This window comes from Hyperoodon ampullatus, assembly GCF_949752795.1.
Source record: "Hyperoodon ampullatus genome assembly, chromosome: 6".
NCBI classification, from domain to species: domain Eukaryota; kingdom Metazoa; phylum Chordata; class Mammalia; order Artiodactyla; family Ziphiidae; genus Hyperoodon; species Hyperoodon ampullatus.
The window spans coordinates 70,941,520-70,964,757 of NC_136919.1; the positions used below are offsets into that span (position 1 = coordinate 70,941,520).

Below are 23,238 nucleotides of genomic sequence, written 5' to 3' on the forward strand. Positions count from 1 at the left end.
GCTATATACTTCCTTACACACTTTAATAATTTTTATGTTAGGGTGTATTTAATTTGCTTCTTGACTTTGTGCCTTTTAATATTTATAATTGTGCTAACAGTGATTTTGTGCATTTGGATAGAACACTCATATATTCCTTACAGACTCCTTAGAGCAATCCTGAAGTAGAAAAAAAATGAATGAAAGCTGGGGTGCCTTGATATTATGCAGCTTGTTGAGGCTCCTTCATGTTAAGTTACTTGCTAGTTAGTGGTAGAGCTGGATGAAGATTTTAATTCTAGCATCTTGTTCAGTATTCCTGATGTCAATAAGATCATGAGCAGGAATTATCCATATGTTTTTGTTTGGAGTTCATTTATTTGGCCTCTACTTTGTTTTGTTTAGCATCTGTGTTGGTTAATAATGTGTTGACTCTCAGCCCCAAATTTTCTATTCTTAACTCTGCTATGTGACGCTGGGACTTGGATTCTGTAAACCATGCTTTTCCTTTACTAGCTGGCTTCCTGTTAGGTTCTCCCAGTGGGGTGCTAGTCTTTCGGCATTGCCCAGCGCATTTCTGCACACTGGTAGTGGCAGTGTGTTTTGTTTTATCCTTAACTTCCATAACAGCTTTATCACCTTCCCTCAGAGATACCAACACCAGCTTTCTGGTGACCCTTTTTCAAAGGTCTGAGTCCCATCTCTGTGGGTACCTTACACCAAGCTCCTGGTACAAGCACCAGCTTGGCAGAACGTTCTCCTCAGAGCTCCATGAGTGCCCGTTTGCCAAGCTTTTAGGTTGCGATAACCTAAATTTATTTCCTTTGTTTAGGCATGGTAACTGCTTCCTAAATTTTTTTTTAATCTTTGTGTTACCTTAGTGTTTGACTTTTTCCTTTTAAGTCCTCTAATATGAGTCTAACTTTTGAATACATTAAATTTTCTGTTAAAATACCTGATGTGGTTTCTGCTTCCTTGGGTGGACTTGAAAAGTAAAACCCCTGACAGTGGATTTGAATTGGTTCAGGGCAAGGATGGTAGCAAATGGGTTTTATCTTCAATGAAAACTCCAAATGAGTAGTAGTGGCTTGCCTGTTTGCAGTCAATCCTGGCCCAGGTAACCACTCTCACTATAGATGTATTTCCTGTTGTAGAATTAAATATAAATGGAGTCATACAGTACATACTCTAATGTCTGCCTACTTTTCACTTAGCATAAGGTTTTTGAGATACATCAGTGCTGTTGCATGAACCAGTAATTTGTTCCTTTTAATTTTTTCATAGCATTTCATTGTATTTGGAATAAAGCTGCTATGAATGTTCACGTACAAGTTTTAGTGTGGACATATGGTTTTATTTCTCTCGGGTAAGTATGTAGGAGTGGCAGTGCTGTGGCATATGGTAAGTATAAATTTAACTTCATAAAAAATTGTCAAATTGTTTTCCAAAGTGAGCTACAGTTGCTCCATCTTATCAACACTTAGTATTACCAGTCTTTTTAATTTTAGCTATTCTAGTATGAGTGTTGTGCTATCTCACTGTGGTTTTAATTTGCAATTTCCTGATGACTAATGATGTTGAGCTTCTTTTCATATACTTACAGATCATTCATATATCTTCTTTTATGAAGTTTTTGTACAACTCTTTTGCCTGTTTTTTTATTCATGAATTTTAAGAGGTCTATAAATTTTTTAAAATAAATTTATTTTATTTTTGGCTGTGTTGGGTCTTCGTGGCTGTGCGTGGGTTTTTCTCTAGTCGCAGAAAGCTGGGGCTACTCTTTCTTGTGGTGCGTGGGCTTCTCATTGCAGTGGCTTCTCTTGTTGCAGAGCACGGGCTCTAGGTGCATGGGATTCAGTAGTTGTGGCTCACGGGCTCTAGAGCACAGGCTTAGTAGTTGTGGCGCACGGGCTTAGTTGCTTCATGGCATGTGGGATCTTCCCAGAACAGGGCTCAAACCCGTGTCCCCTGCATTGGCAGGCAGATTCTTAACCACTGCGCCACCAGGGAAACCCCTTTATAAATTCTTGATACAAATCCTGTCAGATATGTGAGATGCAAATCTTTTCTCTCACTCGGTCTTCCTTTTTCATTTCCTTAAGAAAATCTTTAAAAGAGAAGTTTTTTATTTTGGTGAAGATCCATTTATCAAATTTCTCTTATAATTGGTGATATTTTGCATTTTCTATCTAACAAATCTTTGCCTTTTCCAAGTTAAGATATTCTCTCAAGTTTTCTTCTAGAAGTTTTATAGTTTTAACATATATTTAAGGTCTGTGATTTGTTTGAGTTCATTTTTGTGTATGGTGAAAATAGAGGCTGCGTTTTTGTGAGGTTTTTTTTGTCTTTTCAAAATGGCTTCTCAGTAGTTCTAGTACCTTTTTGTAAAGACTATCCTTTTATCCGGTCACCTTGGCCTGTCTTACAAAAATCAATTGACAATATATATAAGTGGGTTTATTACTAACACTCTGTCCTGTTCCATTAATCTATACATTTATCCTTATGTCAGTATCACAGTCTCTTGACTACTATAACCTTTTATTAAATGTCTTTTTTATTTTTTTTCAGAAATTCTGGTATTTCAGTTTTTTTAAAAGATCTTTATTGGAGTATAATTGCTTTACAATGGTGTGTTAGTTTCTGCTTTATAACAAAGTGAATCAGTTATACATATACATATGTTCCCATATCTCCTCCCTCTTGCGTCTCCCTCCCACCCTCCCTATCCCACCCCTCTAGGTGGTCACAAAGCACTGAGCTGATCTCCCTATGCTATGCGGCTGCTTCCTACTAGCTATCTATTTTACGTTTGGTAGTGTATATATGTGCATGCCACTCTCTGTTTGTCCCAGCTTACCCTTCCCCCTCCCCGTATCCTCAAGTCCATTCTCTAGCAGGTCTGCATCTTTATTCCCGTCTTGTCCCTAGATTCCATACGTATGTGTTAGCATATGGTATTTGTTTTTCTCTTTCTGACTTACTTCACTGTATGACAGACTCTAGGTCCATCCACCTCACTACAAATAACTCAATTTCGTTTCCTTTTATGGCCGAGTAATATTCCATTGTATATACGTGCCACATCTTCTTTATCCATTCATCTGTCGATGGACACTTAGGTTGCTTCCATGTCCTGGCTATTGTAAATAGAATTGCAATGAACATTGTGGTCCTTGACTCTCTTTGAATTATGGTTTTCTCAGGGTATATGCCCGGTTGTGGGATTGCTGGGTCGTATGGTAGTTCTATTTTTAGTTTTTTTAAGGAACCTCCATACTGTTCTCCATACTGGCTATATCAATTTCCATTCCCACCAACAGTGCAAGAGGGTTCTCTTTTCTCCACACCCTCTCCAGCATTTATTGTTTGTAGATTTTTTGATGATGGCCATTCTGACTGGTGTGAGGTGATACCTCATTGTAGTTTTGATTTGCATTTCTCTAATGATTAGTGATGTTGAGCATCCTTTCATGTGTTTGTTGGCAATCTGTATACCTCCTTTGGAGAAATGTCTATTTAGGTCTTCTGCCCAGTTTTGGATTGGTTTGTTTTTTTGATATTGAGCTCCATGAGCGGCTTGTAAATTTTGGAGATTAATCCTTTGTCAGTTGCTTCATTTGCAAATATTTTCTCCCATTCTGAGGGTTGTCTTTTCGTGTTTATGGTTTCCTTTGCTGTGCAAAAGCTTTGAAGTTTCATTAGGTCCCATTTGTTTCTTTTTGTTTTTATTTCCATTTCTCTAGGAGGTGGGTCAAAAAGGATCTTGCTGTAATTTATGTCATAGAGTGTTCTGCCTATGTTTTCCTCTAAGAGTTTGATAGTGTCTGGCCATACATTTATGTCTTTAATCCATTTTGAGTTTATTTTTGTGTATGGTATTGGGAAGTGTTCTAATTTCATTCTTTTACATGTAGCTGTCCAGTTTTCCCAGCACCACTTATTAAAGGGGCTGTGTTTTCTCCATTGTATAGCCTTGCCTCCTTTATCAAAAATAAGGTGACCATATGTGTGTGGGATTATCTCTGTGCTTTCTATCCTGTTCCATTGATCTATATTTCTGTTTTTGTGCCAGTACTATACTGTCTTGATTACTGTGGCTTTGTAGTATAGTGTGAAGTCAGGGAGCCTGATTCCTCCAGCTCTGCTTTTCTTTCTCAAGATTGCTTTGGCTATTTGGGATCTTTTGTGTTTCCATACAAATTGTGAAATTTTTTGTTCTAGTTCTGTGAAAAATGCCATTGGTAGTTTGATAGGGATTGCATTGGATCTGTAGATTGCTTTAGGTATTATAGTCATTTTCACAATGTTGATTTTTCCAATCCAAGAACATGGTATATCTCTCCACCTGTTCGTATCATCTTTAATTTCTTTCATCAGTGTCTTATAGTTTTCTGCCTACAGGTCTTTTGTCTCCCTGGGTAGGTTTATTCCTAGGTATTTTATTCTTTTTGTTGCAGTGGTAAATGGGAGTGTTTCCTTAATTTCTCTTTCAGATTTTTCATCATTAGTGTATAGGAATGCAAGAGATTTCTGTACATTAATTTTGTATCCTGCTACTCTACCAAATTCATTGATTAGCTCTAGTAGTTTTCTGGTAGCATCTTTAGGATTCTCTATGTATACTATCATGTCATCTGCAAACAGTGACAGCTTTACTTCTTTTCTGATTTGGATTCATTTTATTTTTCTTCTCTGATTGCTGTGGTTAAAACTTCCAAAACTATGTTGAATAATAGTGGTGAGAGTGGACAATGTTGTCTTGTTCCTGATCTTGGAGAAAATGGTTTCAGTTTTTCACCATTGAGAACACTGTTGGCTGTGGGTTTGTCATATATGGCCTTTATTATGTTGAGGTAAGTTCCCTCTATGCGTACTTTCTGGAGGGTTTTTATCATAAATGGGTGTTGAATTTTGTCGAAAGCTTTCTCTGCATCTATAGAGATGATCATATGGTTTTTATCCTTCAATTTGTTAATATGGTGTATCACGTTGATTGATTTCTGTGTATTGAAGAATCCTTGCATTCCTGGGATAAACCCCACTTGATCATGGTGTATGATCCTTTTAATGTGCTGTTGGATTCTGTTTGCTAGATTTTATTGAGGATTTTTGCATCTATGTTCATCAGTGATATTGGCCTGTAGTTTTCTTCCTTTGTGACATCTTTGTCTGGTTTTGGTATCAGGGTGATGGTGGCCTCATAGAATGAGTTTGGGAGTGTTCCTGCCTCTGCTATATTTTGGAAGAGTTTGAGAAGGTGTTAGCTCTTCTCTAAATGTTTGATAGAATTCGCCTGTGAAGCCATCTGGTCCTAGACTTTTGTTTGTTGGAAGATTTTTAATCACAGTCTCAATTTCAGTGCTTGTGATTGCTCTGTTTATATTTTCTATTTCTTCCCGATTCAGTCTTGGAAGGTTGTGCTTTTCTAGGAATTTGTCCATTTCTTCCAGGTTGTCCATTTTATTGGCATATAGTTGCTTGTAGTAGTCTCTTATGATCCTTTGTGTTTCTGTGATGTCCACTCTAACTTCTCCTTTTTCATTTCTAGTTTTATTGTTTTGAGCCCTCTCCCTCTTTTAGTTTATGAGTCTGGCTAAAGGTTTATCAATTTTGTTTATCTTTTCTAAGAATCAGCTTTTAGTTTCATTGATCTTTTCTGTTGTTTTCTTAGTCTCTATTTCATTCATTTCTGCTCTGATCCTTATGATTTCTTTCATTCTACTGAACTTGGGTTTTTTTGTTCTTCTTTCTGTAGTTGCTTTAGGTATAAGTTTAAGTCGTTTATTTCAGATTTTTCTTGTTTCCTAAGGTAAGACTGTATTGCTATAAACTTCATCTTAGAACTGCTTTTGCTGCATCCCATAGGTTTTGGATCATACTTTTGTTTTGTCTCAGTACTTTTCGATTTCCTCTTTGATTTCTTTAGTGATTCATTGACGGTTTAGTAGCATATTTTTTAGCCTTCATGTGTTTGTGTTTTTTTACAATTTTTTTCTTGTAGTTGACTTCTAATCTCATAGTGTTGTGGTCGGAAAAGATGCTTGATGTGATTTCACTTTCTTAAATTTACCAAGGCTCACTTTGTTGGCCAGCATGTGATCAATCCTGGAGACTGTTCCATGTACACTTGAGATGTGTATTCTGCTGGTTTTGGATGGAATGCTCTATAAATATCAGTTAAGTCCATCTGGTCTAATGTGTCATTTAAGGCCTGTTTTTCCTTATTGATTTCTGTCTGTATGATCTGTCCATTGATATAAGTGGAGTGTTAAAGTCCCCCACTATTATTGTGTTACTATTGATTACTCCCTTTATGGCTGTTAGTATTTACCTCGTATGTTGAGGTGTTCCTATGTTGGGTGCATATTTATTTACAATTGTTGTATCTTCTTTTTGGATTGATCTCTTGATCATTATGTAGTGTCCTTGTCTCTTGTAACAGTCTTTATTTTAAAGTCTATTTTGTCTGATATGAGTATTGCTACTCCAGCTTTCTTTTGATTTCCATTTGCATGGAATACATTTTTCCATCCCTTCACTTTCAGTCTGTATGTGTCCCTGGATCTGAAGTGGGTCTTCAGATCCAGATCTTGTAGACAGCAGACATATGGGTGTTGTTTTTGTATTGATTCAGCCAGTCAGTGTCTTTTGGTTGGAGCATTTAATCCATTTACATTTAAGGTAATTATTGATATGTATGTTCTTATTGCCATTTTGTTAATTGTTTTGGATTTGTTTTTGTAGGCCTTTTTTTCCCTTCCTCCTTTGTTCTCTTGTGATTTTTTTATCCCCTTGTGATTTGATGACTATCTTTAGTGTGGGTTTGGATTCTTTTTTGTGTATATGTTGTAGATTTTCAGTTTGCAGTTAACCTGAGGTTTTGATATAGCAGTCTATATATAAGCAAGATTGTTTTAAGTTGCTGGTCTTTTAATTTCAAATGCATTTCCAATATCTTGCATTTGTGCTCTCCTCTTCTCACGATTGCTCATTCTGATATATTTGTGTGTAGATGATTTCCCACCTTTACTGTATGTTTGCCTTTACCAGTGAGGTTTCCCATTCGTAAGTTTCTTGTTTCTAGTTGTGGCCTTTTCTTTTCCCCCTAGAGAAGTTCCTTCAGCATTTGTTGCAAAGCTGGTCTGGTGGTGATAAATTCTCTTAGTTTTTGTTTGTCTGTAAACCTTTGATTTCCTTAGAATCTGAATGAGACCCTTGCTGAGGAGACTATTCTTGGTTATAGGTTCTTCCCTTTCATCACTTTAAATATATTGTGCCACTCCCTTCTGGCCTGCAGAGTTTCTGCTGAGAAATCAGCTGATGATAACCTATGGGAGTTCCCTTGTCTGTTATTTGTTGCTTTTCCCTTGTTGCTTTCTTTTTTTGTCTATAATTTTTGTCAATTTGATTACTCTCAGCGTGTTCCTCCTTGCATTAATCCTGTATGGGACTCTCTGTGCTTCCTGAATTTGGGTGGCTGTTTCCTTTCCCATGTTAGGGAAGTTTTCAGCTATTATCTCTTCAAATATTTTCTCAGGTCGTCTGTCTCTTTTCTCCTTCTGGGACCCCTATAATATGAATGTTGGTGCATTTAATGTTATCCCAGAGGTCTCTTAGACCATCCTCATTTCTTTTCATTCTTTTTTCTGTATTCTGTTCCATGCGGTGATTTCCACTATTCTTCCATCTCACTTAGGCATTCTTCTGCCTCAGTTAGTCCGCTACTGATTCCTTCTAGTACTTTTTTCATTTTATTGCTCATCTTTTTTTGTTCTTTATATTTTCTCTGTTAAAAACTTATTGTAACTTCTTGCTCTGTGCATCCATTCTTTTTCGTGTTCTTGGATCATATTTACGATCATTATTCTAAGTTCTTTTGGGTGTATTGCCTATCTCCATGTTACTTAGTTGTTGCTTTGGGGTTTTATCTTGTTCCTCCATCTGGAACATATTCCTCTGCTGTCTCATTGTCTAAGTTTATATTTGTATTCTTATGTATATGGAAGGTTAGTTATGGTTCTCGACCTTGAATAAGTGGCCCTCTGTAGGGGATGTCCCATGTGTCCTAGCAGTTGATTCCACTCTTGTTGCCCAAGGGCCAGGGACCACCTGGTCCCAGGGTAGGTTCTGACCTGTGTTTGCAGACTCAGTTCCACCGGCTGCAGGATTGCAGTTTTCTTGCTTCTGCTGTCTGCCGCTTGGCAGATGAGTCTGGTATAGAGGCTTGGGTAGGCTTCCTTGTGGAATGGGCTGATGCCTGCCCACTGGTGGATAGAACTGGGTCTTGGCCCTCTGCTGGGCTGGGACGTGTCAGGGGCCATGTCTCAAGGTGGCCATGTCTGAGGTGGGCTCAAGAAGTTTTTAGGCAGCCTGTCTGCTAATGGGTGGGGCTGTGCTCCTGCCCTGTTGTTTGGCCTGATGCATCCCAGCACTAGAGCCTACAGGCTGTTTAGTGGGGCCAGGTCTTGGTGCTATAGACCCAAGCGAAATATCTGCCTCCAGCAAGAGTTCCAGTAGATGAACTCTCCCCAAATATTTCCACCACCAGCTTTTATGACCCCAGAGACAGCCACAGACACCCCCTGCCTCCCCAGGAGACCATCCAATACCAGCAGGTATGTCTGGCCCAGGCTCCTATGAAGTCACTGCTTTTGCCCTGGGTGCTGTACCCTGGGTCCTGGAGACCTTGTGTGCTCCGTCATGGCATCTGCTACACCTGCTCCTTCCTGTTCAGCTCACAGTCATATTGTACCTCTCAAACCTTTTTTTTTTTTTAAGTTCATTTACTTTCAACTTTCTCTTGTCATCTAGCAAAAGGTATTATTATCCCTTACATTGCTCCTTCTACAAAGACTTACTTTTATACATTTTATCAAATTGTCATGCACTTAAATTCTGTTTTGGAGGATAGGATGTGAGAGTACACGTAAAAATATATTCAAATAATTTTCACTGGGAACTGAAATGATTGATTCTGTCATCTTGCCACCTGGGAAATACAATCATGGATCACTGCAGAAAGCTTATCTAGTGTACTGCTGCTTTATATGCATGCTGCCAAAGCTGTGAAAGGCAGCATAGTGAAGTGGTTATGAACTCTGGCATTGGACTCAGACTGCCTAAATTCAAACTCCAACATCCCTTCTTTCTGCACGTGAGACTTGGAAATCTGTATCTTGCTAAATTTCAGTGTCTACATACTTAAAATGAGAAAAATAATAGTACCTATCTCAGAGTTGTGAGGATAAAATAAGGTAATCTACGTAGGAGGATACTACCCCTACCCTAAGTACAATCTACAGATTTAATGCAATCTCTATCAAAATCCCAATGATTTTTTTTTTTGCAGAAATAGAAAAGCCCATCCTAAAATTCATATGCAATCTCAAGGGACACCAAATAGCCAAAACAATTTTTAAAAAGAACAACAAAATTTGAGGTCTCACACTTCCTGATTTCAAAACTTACTACAAAAGCTACAGTAATCAAAACAGTGTGGTACTGGCATAAAGACAAACATAAAGACTAATGGCATAAAACAGAAAGCTCAGACATAATCACTAATGTATATAGTGAAACAGTTTTCAACAAGGGTACCCCCAAGATCATTCAGTGGGAGAAGAACACTCTTTTCAAGAAGCGGCGTTGGGAAAACTAGAAATCTACATGCAAAAAAAATGGACCCTTACCTTTCAACATACAGAAAAATTAACCCAGAATGGATCAAAGACCTAAATGTCAAAAGTTAAAGCCATGACACACTTTTGAAGCTTTTTCCCAATGTTTTCTTCTAACAGTGGATTTGGCAATGATTTCTTGAATATGACAGCAAAAGTAAAAGTAGTTAACTTGGAATTATCAAAATTAAAAACTTTTGTGCATAAGAGGATATAATCAACAGAATAAAATGGCAACCCACAGAATGGGAAAAATATTTGCAAATTATATATATGATAAGGGGTTAATATCCAGAATATAGAAAGAACTTCTACAGCTTAACAAAAAAAGAACCCAATTTTAAAATGGGCAAATGACTTAAACATTTCTCCAAAGATTAAAAAAATGGCCAGTAAAATTGCATATTAAAAGATGCTTAACACCATTAATCATTAGTGAAATGTAAATGAAAACCACAATGCTAAACAACGTCACACCCATTAAGATGGATACAATAAAAGAGAAAAAATAAAAGCTGCAGCACTTTTCAAAGATGAATGCCTTGACTGGGTAATTTCATAGCACAGATATGATCTTCATTTGGTATTGTTAGTTTCTTTACTATTTCTGTGGAAATTTTCTTTTGACTTTTAATATACAGTAATATGCCATGGTTTTAGTATTTTATTACCTCTTATGATCAAGAAGAAAAACTGCTAATACACTGCATATCATTAAAATACCCTAATTTTTTTGAGATTATTGTATCATTGATTTATTGTGAAATGTAAAAACAAGACAACAGAATGGTACTCAGGGATGTATCTCCATTGAAGAAGACTTAATTTTTGTATCTGTTAAGGAAAGTCCTTAAATTCTAGAGAGATTAAAATTGGATGACTTTTAAAAAAGATTACATATTAACTAATTTTTTTCTTTTTTAGTTTATATACACTATTTAGAATATTTGCTTAAAGATCTAATACTCTCAGGGCTTCCCTGGTGGCAAAGAATCTGCCTGTCAAAGCAGAGGACACGGGCTTGAGCCCTGGTCCAGGAAGATCCCACATGTCCTGGAGCAACTAAGCCTGTGTGCCACAACTACTGAGCCTGTGCTCTAGAGCCCGTGAGCCACAACTACTGAGCCTGCGTGCTACAGCTACTGAAGCCCGCACACCTAGAGCCTGTGCTCCAAAATGAGAAGCCACCGCAATGAGAAGCCTGAGCACTGCAAAGAGTAGCCCCCACTCGCTGCAAGTAGAGAAAGCCTGCGTGCAGCAATGAAAACCCAACACAGCCAAAAATAAATAAATAAAAATAATAAATTAAAAACAAAAATATATAATACTCTCAGTGTCCTCACACTGACATATCTTCCCTCTCTTACTGAAGTCACTTCTGAGGTAGTGCTGGTTTGGCCCATGTCCACATAAGTACACTTCAGAGCAGTGTTTCTCTACTTTCTTTGCATTATTTCCCATCTTTGGAAGGTTTTTAGACATTTTCTCCTAATCTCTTTCACCATGAAATTTTCATATAATTGCATACCTATTTATGTACTGTATGTATTTCTGTGCTTTATACATAAAAAGAATGAGGTTTTTCATCAATACTCACCCCGAGAGTTGATATCACCTCTGCTGAAAAAGCATGCTCTAAAGAGAAGCAATACATGAAACCTCAATTCTCATATTAGGCCCAGGCCCAAGATATCCTTTCTATGGATCCTTTATATTTGAGATCATTTTGGGCCACACCAAACTAGATTCCCTGAAAACACCATAATTAGCGCTCATATCCTCAAAGCTGCAGCAGAACTGAAAGTTTAAATCTCTTGGTTTTCTCTGAATGTTTACTTAACAGGGAATTCTAAGGTGAAATACTTTCAGGATTAACCCTCCCATAAGATTACCCAGGATTCCTTTGTCTATATCCACAACTGCACTATCTACTCTTCTTTATTCTCAATATGTGAATGGGATTTAGGATTTTATCAAGAGGTGATGGCTTCATTACTACAACCATTAACATGAATTATCTGATGCAACTTGAAAGTTGTAGGGAGCTTGCATTTGTCAGCATTGGTAAGTGAGTGCATATATAGGAAGGTCTGAAGTGGTATACAATGTGGATACGGTCTTTTTTTTTTTTTTTTTTTTTTTTAAGTTTAGAAAAGAAAAATGACTCTACTAAGAATCTGACCCCTTAAGACAGGAATAAAGACACAGACCTACTAGAGAATGGACTTGAGGATATGGGGAGGGGGAACGGTAAGCTGTGACAAAGTGAAAGAGCGGCATGGACATATATACACTACCAAACGTAAGGTAGATAGCTAGTGGGAAGCAGCCGCATAGCACAGGGAGATCAGCTCGGTGCTTTGTGACCGCCTGGAGGGGTGGGATAGGGAGGGTGGGAGGGAGACGCAAAAGGGAGGGGATATGGGAACATATGTATACATATAACTGATTAAATTTGTGATAAAGCAAAAAATAAAAAAAAAAAAAAAAAAAAAAGAATCTGACCCTTAAGTGGCCACATTGGAGCAACTATAAGAAAATGACCTAGATAATTACTAGACCCATAGTAGTTGGTATTTGAGCTATCCATACTCTAACCTTCTACATTTATCACAGTAATCCTAAAATAAGAGAAATTCAAGATGTTAGAAAAAATTCCTATTAAATTTGAGTTTAATCTGAGATCTGACAGAAATTTAGAAATTCCCTTTTCCCATCACCACACTCATCATTCCTTAGGTCTCAGATTTCCAAATCATTTTTAGGAAAAAGATTGTCCTCAATGGTAGTCTCAATTTTTGGAAATTTCTTCCTCTGTAATAGTAGCTTTGGAAGTAAACTGGGCCACCTTAAAGAATTATAATGGTATACTCAAGAGTTTTAGAATTCAACTTCAACATTTCTCAAAGTCCTTCAATAAAAAGGTAAGACTTTGTTTCAATTTTTTTTGTCACCAATACCTTTACTATATTATCAAGAATTCCTATTCAGTAAGCTGCATTATAATGTTACAAAACTAGTAACAGGAAGGAAAAGAAGTGGTACCATGGGATTCACGCTATCCTCAAATTACTGATAGAAACAAGGATTTAAAACACTTTTTAAAAGAAAGAAAGAAGAAAAGAAGGAAACAATATGCTGGCAGAATTTGTGGGAAACATTGACTTTTGTTTTTAAAATGCTTTGTGAACAGTAGACAATAAGTGCTATCATTTGACACAAACTACTTCAAATTTGTCATTTAGATCTGTGCTACCTGCATCTTGCACTCAAGGGCTTAGGCTACCTTGGTTATGCAGATGAAAAGTATTTTAATCAGTACTGTTGGAGAATTCAGTTATTTGCTCTTAAGAATCAAGGTGAAGTCTTTGATTCTGCAAACAACTTTCTTCTCATTCCTCTCCAACCAAAATTAGTCCAACATCCTAAATGTTACTAAGGATATAAAATAAATTTTGTTCTTATATACTTAAAATTTGGGGGCTTCCCTGGTGGCACAGTGGTTGAGAGTCCGCCTGCCGATGCAGGGGACACAGGTTCGTGCTCTGGACCGGGAGGATCCCACATGCCGCGGAGCGGCTGGGCCTGTGAGCCATGGCTGCTGGGCCTGTGTGTCTGGAGCCTGTGCTCCACAACGGGAGAGGCCACAACAGTGAGAGGCCCGTGTACCACACACACACACAAAATTTGGGGATAGTTATAAAAGTTCATTACAGCAACCTTCAACAAAACTATTATTGCAGAAGAAGAAAGTATCATATGTGTATTTCAAGTTGCTGAAGTTGAAAAAAATTTCAAGTAGATATTTTCATAATTGAGTGTAGGTTTATCTTTCTCATTTTATTTCCATTTTCTTTAGTATCTACAACTTTCTTAATCTCTAACGTTTTTAGTTTCAGTAAATAAATTGCAACTCACAAGCTTATACTCCATGCTACTAGAAAATTCATGCTCTGAGATTCACATATATTCCAAGCATTTGAAACACCCTAAACTTTTTCATTAAAAATACTTAATTATCTTTTTTTGTGTGTGAAAAGCACTAAACATTTTCAACTATGTTCTTGAAATGATAATTGATGAACAAACCTTTCTATTGCATACTTTCATTTGTGTTTTTAGTGTACTTGTTCTGCTTATCATCTGCAACTGTTAAATTGCCTTTCCAGCTGCCTGCTGTCTCTATAAAATCCTGCTATATGCCTTTTCCTTACCACCTCTGTTTATTAACGCTATTTACCTGTTGTCAGACTTAAAAGCTATGCTACTGTCTGTTCACACTGCTCAAAGTTGACTTGCTTGACCCCAATAAATAGCATCTATAGGAGTGCTTCCTAGTACAGGTATTAAAAACATAACACATATTCACAAAAACTAAGAATATGGATAACTGGAACAGGGACTCCTAGAAGCTCTTTTAATGATCTCATTTTATATATCTGTTCCAGTTCAAAATAAGATGTTAAGCAATTTGCTATGCAAGGAAAGGCCTTATAATGGAAAATGATAATTAAAAACTTTAAAAAACATATTAATAATGATTGGTGTTTCAGTTGGAGATAAGGATTTTCCTTATAAATTTGTAAGACTGGAAAAGAACAATATTTAGGGCCTGCACTAAGCAATAACATCTAGCATAAGCACAGTAGAAGTTAATTTCTTAACCTATGAAGAACATACTGTAATAAAGTAAAACAAGGGCTTCCCTGGTGGTGCAGTGGTTGAGAGTCCGCCTGCCGGTGCGGGGGACACGGGTTCGTGCCCCGGTCCGGGAGTATCCCACATGCCGCAGAGCGGCTGGGCCTGTAAGCCATGGCTGCTGAGCCTGCGTGTCCGGAGCCTGTGTTCCGCAACGGGAGAGGCCACGGCAGTGAGAGGCCCGTGTACCGAAAAAAAAAAAAAAAAAGTAAAACAAAATTGGTAATTTTAATATTTAGGTATATAATGTGATATGCATATTATATGCATTTGGTTAATGTGACAGTTTAAAAATTCTCTCCCTGTCATTCTGAAATCTCTCTAATGTTACTGTCAGTATCATAAAACAGTTAGCAGCTAGTTATCTTGAAATTAAGTACAACCAACCCAAATCAAGGTGTCAATATAAAGTATTTTCTGATATTTATACTTTTTTTTTCTTAAATAAAATGAAGATTATTTCATATAACCCAGTCTTTTGTTTGGATAATTCTGCTGACTTACTGTTATTATTTATTCTAATATAGGAGATTAAAGATCTTTAGTAAGTTGTACTGGAAAATTAGAGAAACTTTCATTAGAAATAATTTACATACCAGACCTAGGGTGGATATAGCAGTGTTCATAAACAGCACAAAGTAGTTGATAGCACTCTTAGGAAGCACTTCTTTTAAACTGAAAGGTAAGTTTACTTTATAAAAGTCTTTCTCTGCACATCCCTAAATCAGTGTGTGTACCTGCAGTTCCTTGGTTAGGTGACAATACAAAAGAAAATAACTTCTGAATATTTATTACATGAGTATTTTAGTTTTGTGGGAACATGCTAAAGGCACAATGAAGAAAATAATACAGTCTCAATCTGACCACATCATGTCACCCCAAAGAGAATGGCTCCCCAGGTATACAACTATAGGTATTTTCTAAAGTCTACTCTATAACAAAACTCTTTAAATAAAATTTAAGTATCAGGAGTTATGGTTTTGATAAAAATTTCACTTGACTTTAAAGCAGAAGTCTTGGGTTCTGCTTTAAAGAAAAGCACTCTTCCATAGAAAGAGTGCTTTTCTTTAAAGAAAGCACTTTTTTCTTTACAGAAAGCACTCTTCCATAGCAAATTATAGTGCTACTGGCAGCATATATAAATAACATGAAAAAGTGACTATTTCCCAAAGCAAGTAGCCATGGATATAGGGAATTATTTATATAAAGACTGTGTAACTTAAAATACTGGAATATTTACAGAATTGCAGAATTTTAAGAAAATCTTTACCGTCATTTCTGAAGAGTATTACTTTGAAGAAACATTTTGGCATTAACTGGTACAATACTGACTTACCTGTGTCTTGTGCAGAGCCAACTAAACAGCTGCATGGTTAATTTCCTTTTATGTATGGTCAGAATCAAAATTTAAAACATCACAAACCCTCAATAAATAATAATTTTCTTGAAAACTTAGAATTTTACAATAAGGCAGTCATTTCATTCTAAAAACTTAAGATGTTTATGTGGGGTTTTTCTCCTAAAACTAAAAATGGAAACATTAAAAGAAAAACTTTAAAAAAAGAAACCTAGTTAACATCCTTTTTTTTATAAACAAAATGTTATCAACCTTTAAAAATCTACTTTTAGGTACTTAAGTTTTAGTACAAAAATCTGCAATCAAACATATTATATGATATGCTACTTTTGACATGTAAAGTAGCAGAACAGAAGATCTCTTAAATGCATTACATACACAGATCCTGGAGGAGTCTTTACAAATTAAACAAAAATTATACTCAACTTTCATCAAAATATAATGTTTACTAGAAATCTTTTAAAATCTAATATATTATCATTTTAGATGATTTGTGGATTTGGTGTAACTACTATTTGGTAAAATGCTTTAAAGATAGCATAGGGGCTTCCCTGGTGGCAGGGGACAGGGGTTTGTGCCCCGGTCCGGGAGGATCCCACATGCCACGGAGCGGCTGGGCCCGTGAGCCATGGCCGCTGAGCCTGCGCGCCCGGAGCCCGTGCTCCGCAACGGGAGAGGCCACAGCGGGGAGAGGCCCGCGTACCGCAAAAAAAAAAAAAAAAAAAAAAGATGGCATAAAAAGCATTTCTTCCCTTTCCTTCCAACAAAAAACTCAAACTTTGTATGTGAGGCATTTTTTTCTTATATAATATTCATTTTAAAACCAGCTCCAAAAAATAGAAAGATAATCAAAAGTCTTAAGTTAAAAAAAAAAAACATATAGCACTGAAAATAAAGAAGCTATTTTCTTTTTAACCAAAATGCCAAGTATTTTAAACTTTGTATAAATAACACACAGACAAAAAAACCCACCATATTTTAGGTATCGTGTCTAAAATGGAGTAGCACTAAAACAAACGACAACAGTAACAAACGACCCTGTATACTCAGTTGAAAAATGCTGATTTTTCTTCAAGACATTATGAATCTTCTACTGGCATTCTTGAATAAAATTAACAAGCATACTTTTTTTAAATTTTACCAATTTACTCTTTCTCCCTTGTAAGAATCTAACAAAAGAAAATCTCTTTTATAACGGCAATAGATTTCTGAAATCCCTAAAATATACATTCTTTAGAAAAAAATTCCTAACCCATTGTGCATCTTAATAGGCTTATAGATAGTAAAAACAATCTATTTTATGGCTTACACTTAAATTTAATCCATGACTATAGGTCCCAGGGGTTGAAGAGTCTTATTGGCAGCCAGTAGCTCAAGGGATGACAATATTCCTGGCATTCGTCATCTCAAAATTTTAAAACTGTTCACTGTAGTCTGAGAAAAACCTGGAGATAGTTCTATTTAAAAAACATACTCACCACAAACAGATACAAGGGAGAGAAATAAGAAAATAGATTGTGTTATATCTTTGTAAACTTGTTCCATTTCAAAATGTATTCTTTAGAGTCAGGGAAGTTCCTTATACAAATAAAACTAAACATTTGTTCCCTTTGCTTTGAAAAATATTTACAGTACATAGAACAACAAGCTAAAAGTATACACCTGCTTATACTGCTGGCCAGTGATATAGATGAACAAGGACACAAAGGTGCTTATTCAATTATCTGAGCATCTTAATTTGTACAGTGAAGTTATTATAGATCAACTATGGAAAAATTAGAAAACATTATTTATGAATACCAGCCCTTGTGTAAAACATCACACAAGATGCCAAGGTATTATACATTCACTGTGTTAAAAACTGTACATACGTATTCTGTGCATATTTAACATTTACAATTTTTTCATCTCTCATAATTCTGAGTTGAAAAAAGTCTAAGTTTCTTCTTTTGCCAAAGAAAGGTGATATTAACTGACTGATTCAGTTCACAAAACTTTTTACAAAACTGTTTGCTAAGGACTTTTCATCAGTGTCTTTGGCTGGTGTCCTCATGAAGAAAAACTCACTAAACTTTTGAAAGCTCTGAGCAGATATTTCCACACTTTTGCTGGCTAAAGTCATGATATACATAATAATGATATATGTAATAACAGTCCACAGTAATGTGAAATACAACACTTTGTTCTGTAAGTCTATTTTGGTCTCAGAGTGAAGTTTATTTCTTTCATCCAGCCATGCTGTCTCTTATTTGATCAACTCGAAGAGCTAGGTCTCTGAAAGAGGGGCGTTGGTTTACATTATTGTTCCAGCATTCTGTCATGATTACATAAATCTGTAAAAGGGAAAATAAACCAAAATTACAATGAACACAAAGTGCCATCTTTTAATTGGTGAAGACATAAATTCAGAACTCCCACTTAATTTGCCTGTACAGGCATGTGTCATGGATATACCTATATCCACAGTCATGATTATGCTATTTTTCTACAACCTCAGCAAATTAAATTACATAAACTGACCTGAAATCCTTGGGTAAAGAGAGAAAGAAAATGCATGATTACTGTGGATAAAAAATTTTTTTTGTTACCTCATCTGGGCATCCATCTGGTCTTGGTAATCTTCCATTATTCTTCAGGAGTTCTATCAAATGAAACACAATCATCTGTCCTTGTTTGTCATTGCCAATCATACGCATAAATTCCTGAAACACAAACCCACTTTTCAATGACACATTTTTGGTACATTTAATTTGAATCAGAATTCTTTCTCAACTTCTTCCAGTAAATGGGAAAAATCCTGTATGTTTCCTTACCTTGAAACATTTTAAAAACAGACTATTTTAACTGCAAAAACTTTGTTTTCAGTCACAGTTCAGAAAAGATTGTTAAATGTGCAACATCTATAATGCCATTTCCATAACTGTAACATACTCAGCACAAATTCCCTGAAAAGGGTTCAAAACCAGTGAACTAAAAACACTTACTTTGTTTTAACACATCATATTACATTTCAGCTGAAATAAAGAAGTTGAATGTAAAAGAAGACATAATAAAAAGAAAATACAGAATGAATATTTAAGCATAAATGCAACAGAGAGAAAAAGTTCTATGTTTAAAATTCATAAAATTAAAGTCTGAACCATAAGCTAGAGAAGTATTTACAATGAACACATCTTTTATTTAAACATAGAGAGCTCTTATATACTGGTAAGAAAAATTACCAATATATAAATGGGCAAAGTACATGAGGATACAATGCACACACGCACAGACTCACCCCAAAAACACAATAAATATGTATTCAATCACACTAATAGCAGAAATGCAAATTAAAATCAAATAAGTACAACTTCTCTCCCATCAATTTGGCAAAACTGTTTAGAAATATAATAGTCAACACTGGCAAATGATAAAACGTATACCCCTATGCACAGCTACTGAGAGTCTAATCTGGTACAGCTTTCCTGGAAAGCATTTTGAAATAATGAAAATCCTATAAAAGAGTTTGTAACGTTTCACCTATAATTATACTTTTACTCTCTAAGATGACAACCAGAGATGAACATAAATATATATAAGGATGTGCACTATGTTCAATGAAGTGTTACTTAAAAGACTGAAAAATGGAAAATAATTGTCCAGAAATTATATCCTTATGATGAAATGCTACCAAGGAATTAGAAGTCATATTTGCAGTAAATGTTTACTAATATAGGAAAATATCCATGCTATAATATGTAATGAAAAAGCAGGATAGCAAACTGTACAGTATGACCTGTTATAAATCTTTTTAATAAAATTTTGCTTTTACATATAAACTTAAAAGAAGCCTGTAAGAAAACATACCACAGTATTAAAGTGGTTATTTCTGAGTAGTTGAATTAGATATTATTTTTATTTTCTTTTTTATACTTTCCTATATTAAAATTATACAATGAGCAGAAAAAATATTACTTTAAAAGGTTTAACTTTTGCAGTAATTCCTGGAATGAATAGAATTTACTGAAGATAATATTAAGAGAATATACTAAATAGTACTCCAATCCCCACTTTTTAAAACATCAAGTTAATTTAATGAGTAAGTTTGGGATTATTTTGTTGGTTGCTGTCTTACAAATAAGCAATAGGAGCTCTAAAATAACCCTAAGCTTACTATTATTCTTTGGAAAAAGCTTTTCTCATGTTAAAAAAAAAACTTGAGAGTAAATAAAAAGCACACTGACCGCTGGTGGGCTTTTACTCTTCTCAATATATGTGAAAAGTTCATACAGAACCACTCCAAAGCTCCAAACATCTGAGGCCACAGAAAACTTGCTCTCTGTCAGTGATTCTGGCGCATACCTGCAGTATATTTAAAAGACAGTTACTTGATGTGTCAATTCTTGATTTTATCTGCAAATCATTGGATTAAAAAAAAAAAGCTGTAGAGAAAAGGGTTAACACAGCAGGCCTGAGGCTGCCATCTTCAAAAAGGTCTGTTTGCAATATTGACACTTGACTGGTACCTGGGATCTTAGATTTCAGGAGGGTTTCCACAATTCCCTAAACGATAATAAAAGTGGCTCACTGTACCTAAACCATTTCTGCAAACAAATGAGTCTAGAATCTTAGTAATATGCCAGGCAGAGAATGTCTACATGGCCAGTCCCAATAAAAACTGTGGGCACTGAGTCTCTAATGAGCTTCCTTAGTAGATGACATTTCACACATGTTATCACAATTTATTGCTGGGGGAATTAAGTGTGTCCCATATGACTTTACTCGGAGAGGACACTTAGAAACTTGTCCTTGGTTTCTTCCAGGTGTTCCCCCAGACGCCTTTTCCCTTTGCTGATTTTGCTTTGCATCGTTTCCCTATAATGAGTCATAGCCATGCTTATGGCTGTATGCTGAGTCCTATGAGTCCTCCTAGTGAATCATCAAACCTGAGGGTGGTCTTGGGAACCTCCAAAACACAAAGATAACTAAAATCCAAAAAAATTAATTTTTGTCTCAGTAACATCAGGGTTAACTGCAAAGTACCTTCCAAGAACTGAAAAAAGCTGATCTTTCCAAGTTAAGCTTAAAATGAATCCAGATAAGAATCCTAGAGAAAAAGTGCCTTTTAAGCTGGAGAAGACTTGAAGCTACTAACATATAAAAGAAATAACCTGTTCATCTGAAAGGGGGTGATTATGAGAGGGAGCACAAAAAATAGAAAGTCATAGGGGAAAACGGTGTCATCCTCTACTCAAGTATCAACACTACCCAACTGAGAATTTTGGCCAATGGATTATGAATATCATGGTACCATTGCTAAATTTATCCTATTATAGAGAATTGTAATGGAGATCTGTTTTAGACTGAGATTTAAAATATGAATTACATAAAATGAACCTCTCCTTCAAAATCTAACTTCCAGAAATCCGCCTGTGACTACTTAAGGTCATAATGACCTCATGCTACTGAAATTCTAAAGTACTTATAGTCTATACTATACAATTAACCATGTAATGTTATATTCTTTTTATATTTAGTTTTTTTTTAAAGTTACATATTTATGTTATTTTAAAATAATATGCTAGTTTTATCCCACAAATGGAATATAACCTCCCTGAAGACAGTACTACTCCCTCATCCCTTGAAAAATATTCTCTTGCTTTGGCTTTCATGAAAGCACTCTTTGTAATTTCCCCCTTCATCTCCAAGGCTGTTTTTCTCTTTCCCATTACTTATGTAAGGATAAATACAAAGTAAAAAAAAAAAAGATTGTCCATGTGGAAAAGGAGAGAAATGACTCTCCTCTTTTCTTAGAGCATTTACTTTAGAAAATTTACAATTGTGAATTCTCTGTCTCTGAAATTTATGTAAAAATCTCTTTAAAAGCTTTTGCTTAAAAGCCTCTTGCCAGGTTTACATACAGCAATGTCTTTCTCAAGAACCTGGGAACCACCTCTTTGGAATGTAATCATTAAGGATTATCATGCCCTTACCTCCCAGTTTCAATGGCAGGGCAGGATCCTAACTTGGGCAGGTGCATCCTTCAAGTTGCAAAACTATCTCCTATCATAAAGGTATGAGAAGTTTATTTTTCTTTTGGGTAAAGCCAATTAGCTAACACAGATGGGCACTCCTATTACTAAGTGAATTTAGGATGAACAATGTGTGACAGATGGTGCTGTCAAGTCCTCTTACTTGAGGACTAGTTATTTTTTATCCTGAGAACATGTATGTAACGGGTTGAATCTGTTTGGCCATTTTATAAAAGGGTGAGATTTCTTTCTGTTTTTGTAATCTCTTAGCAGATTGCTTATGATGCACATTACTTTCTGGATTACTGCTTATTCAGTAATGAAACTGTTTTCTTTCTATTCTGCTTTTGTGGAGAGGTTCATTTCCTGTGTTAACCTTTCCCCAAAGGTTCCATCACCAGATCTCTTCCTCTCTGTAAAAAAATTTCCCTTAGGTAGTATCATTCACTTATATACTACAGTCTCCCAAATTTATAACCACCCTATCTTTGACCTTTCTTTTGTGTTTCAGACTTATTGAACATTTCCATATTAAAGTTCCACACAGGCAAAAAGAACTCCATCCCCACCTCTCTAACACTTGCTGATTATTTTATTTTCTCTATGCAATGAATGGTATCACAATCTATCTAACTCCCCAAACTGGAAATCTTAAGAATTATTTTTGACTCATCTTTCACTCCCAAGTCTACTGAGCCACTAAGTCCCTTTAAAGTATGTCTTAAAAATGTCTCAAATCAGTCTCCTAACTAATACTGCTATTACAGTCTTAGGTTAGATCCTTATCTCATGACTAGTACAGAGATCTTCAAACCAGGTGAAGAGTAAGCCCAAGGATGTACAAAGATTTTCCAAGGGGCTCTATAGCAAGAACAGTATAAGGATTCTCCATGAGTCCAAAACCCTGCCTGAACAATTTTAAAAAATACGTTAGCAGAAGCATTTTCCCTGCAGTTCTTCTTAATACCAACCCACAGGACATGCTGTTAGCTAAACAAAGAGCACTTTTGAATAAAAGCAATATAGATGACAATGATTCTTTTAAGTGAAACTGTATTTTTTTAAAGATATGATGGCTAAATCCTATGGATAAAAATGTGATTTCTTTCAGACTATAGATTTAGTGTTTGTTATTCAGTAAGTTAGCTAAAATCTATTCTATCAACTCATTCTGAAATACTTATATAAAAATTAGTTAACCTCATTTCATTATATAAAACATTTAATATTTTTACTTGCTAATATAAAAATAAAACTATATGTCAACTCTCCATCTGATTAGTTTTTAGCAGTATATAGCTTTCTTTTTTCATTAAATATATAAGAAAATTTTGACCATGATGAAAATGTTCTTTCTGATTTTTATACAAGCTTATTAGTGATTCCCCAAAGTCAAACATCAGAGTTCAATCTCCCCAAAACATTTACTGAAGGAATAACAAGCCTTTTACCATACGCCTTACTTCATAAATTATAATCTTAACTATATTTTATTCTGTATTATTTATTAGAA

At 35.6% G+C, this 23,238-nt stretch overlaps 1 protein-coding gene across 1 annotated transcript in view; it reads right to left on the reverse strand.

The window, feature by feature from the left end:
- Positions 1–17,917: 17,917 nt before the first annotated feature.
- JAK2 (Janus kinase 2) overlaps positions 17,918–23,238 on the reverse strand; it is a 138,647-nt gene continuing 133,326 nt past the window's right edge. Inside the window, exons 22-24 of the mRNA XM_079706852.1 lie at positions 19,938–20,055; positions 18,303–18,416; positions 17,918–18,047 (exon numbers count right to left, since the gene is read on the reverse strand). Of these exons, the coding sequence (XP_079562978.1) occupies positions 17,940–18,047; positions 18,303–18,416; positions 19,938–20,055 (340 nt within the window). The 3' untranslated portion in view covers positions 17,918–17,939. The remainder of the gene's footprint in view (positions 18,048–18,302; positions 18,417–19,937; positions 20,056–23,238) is intronic.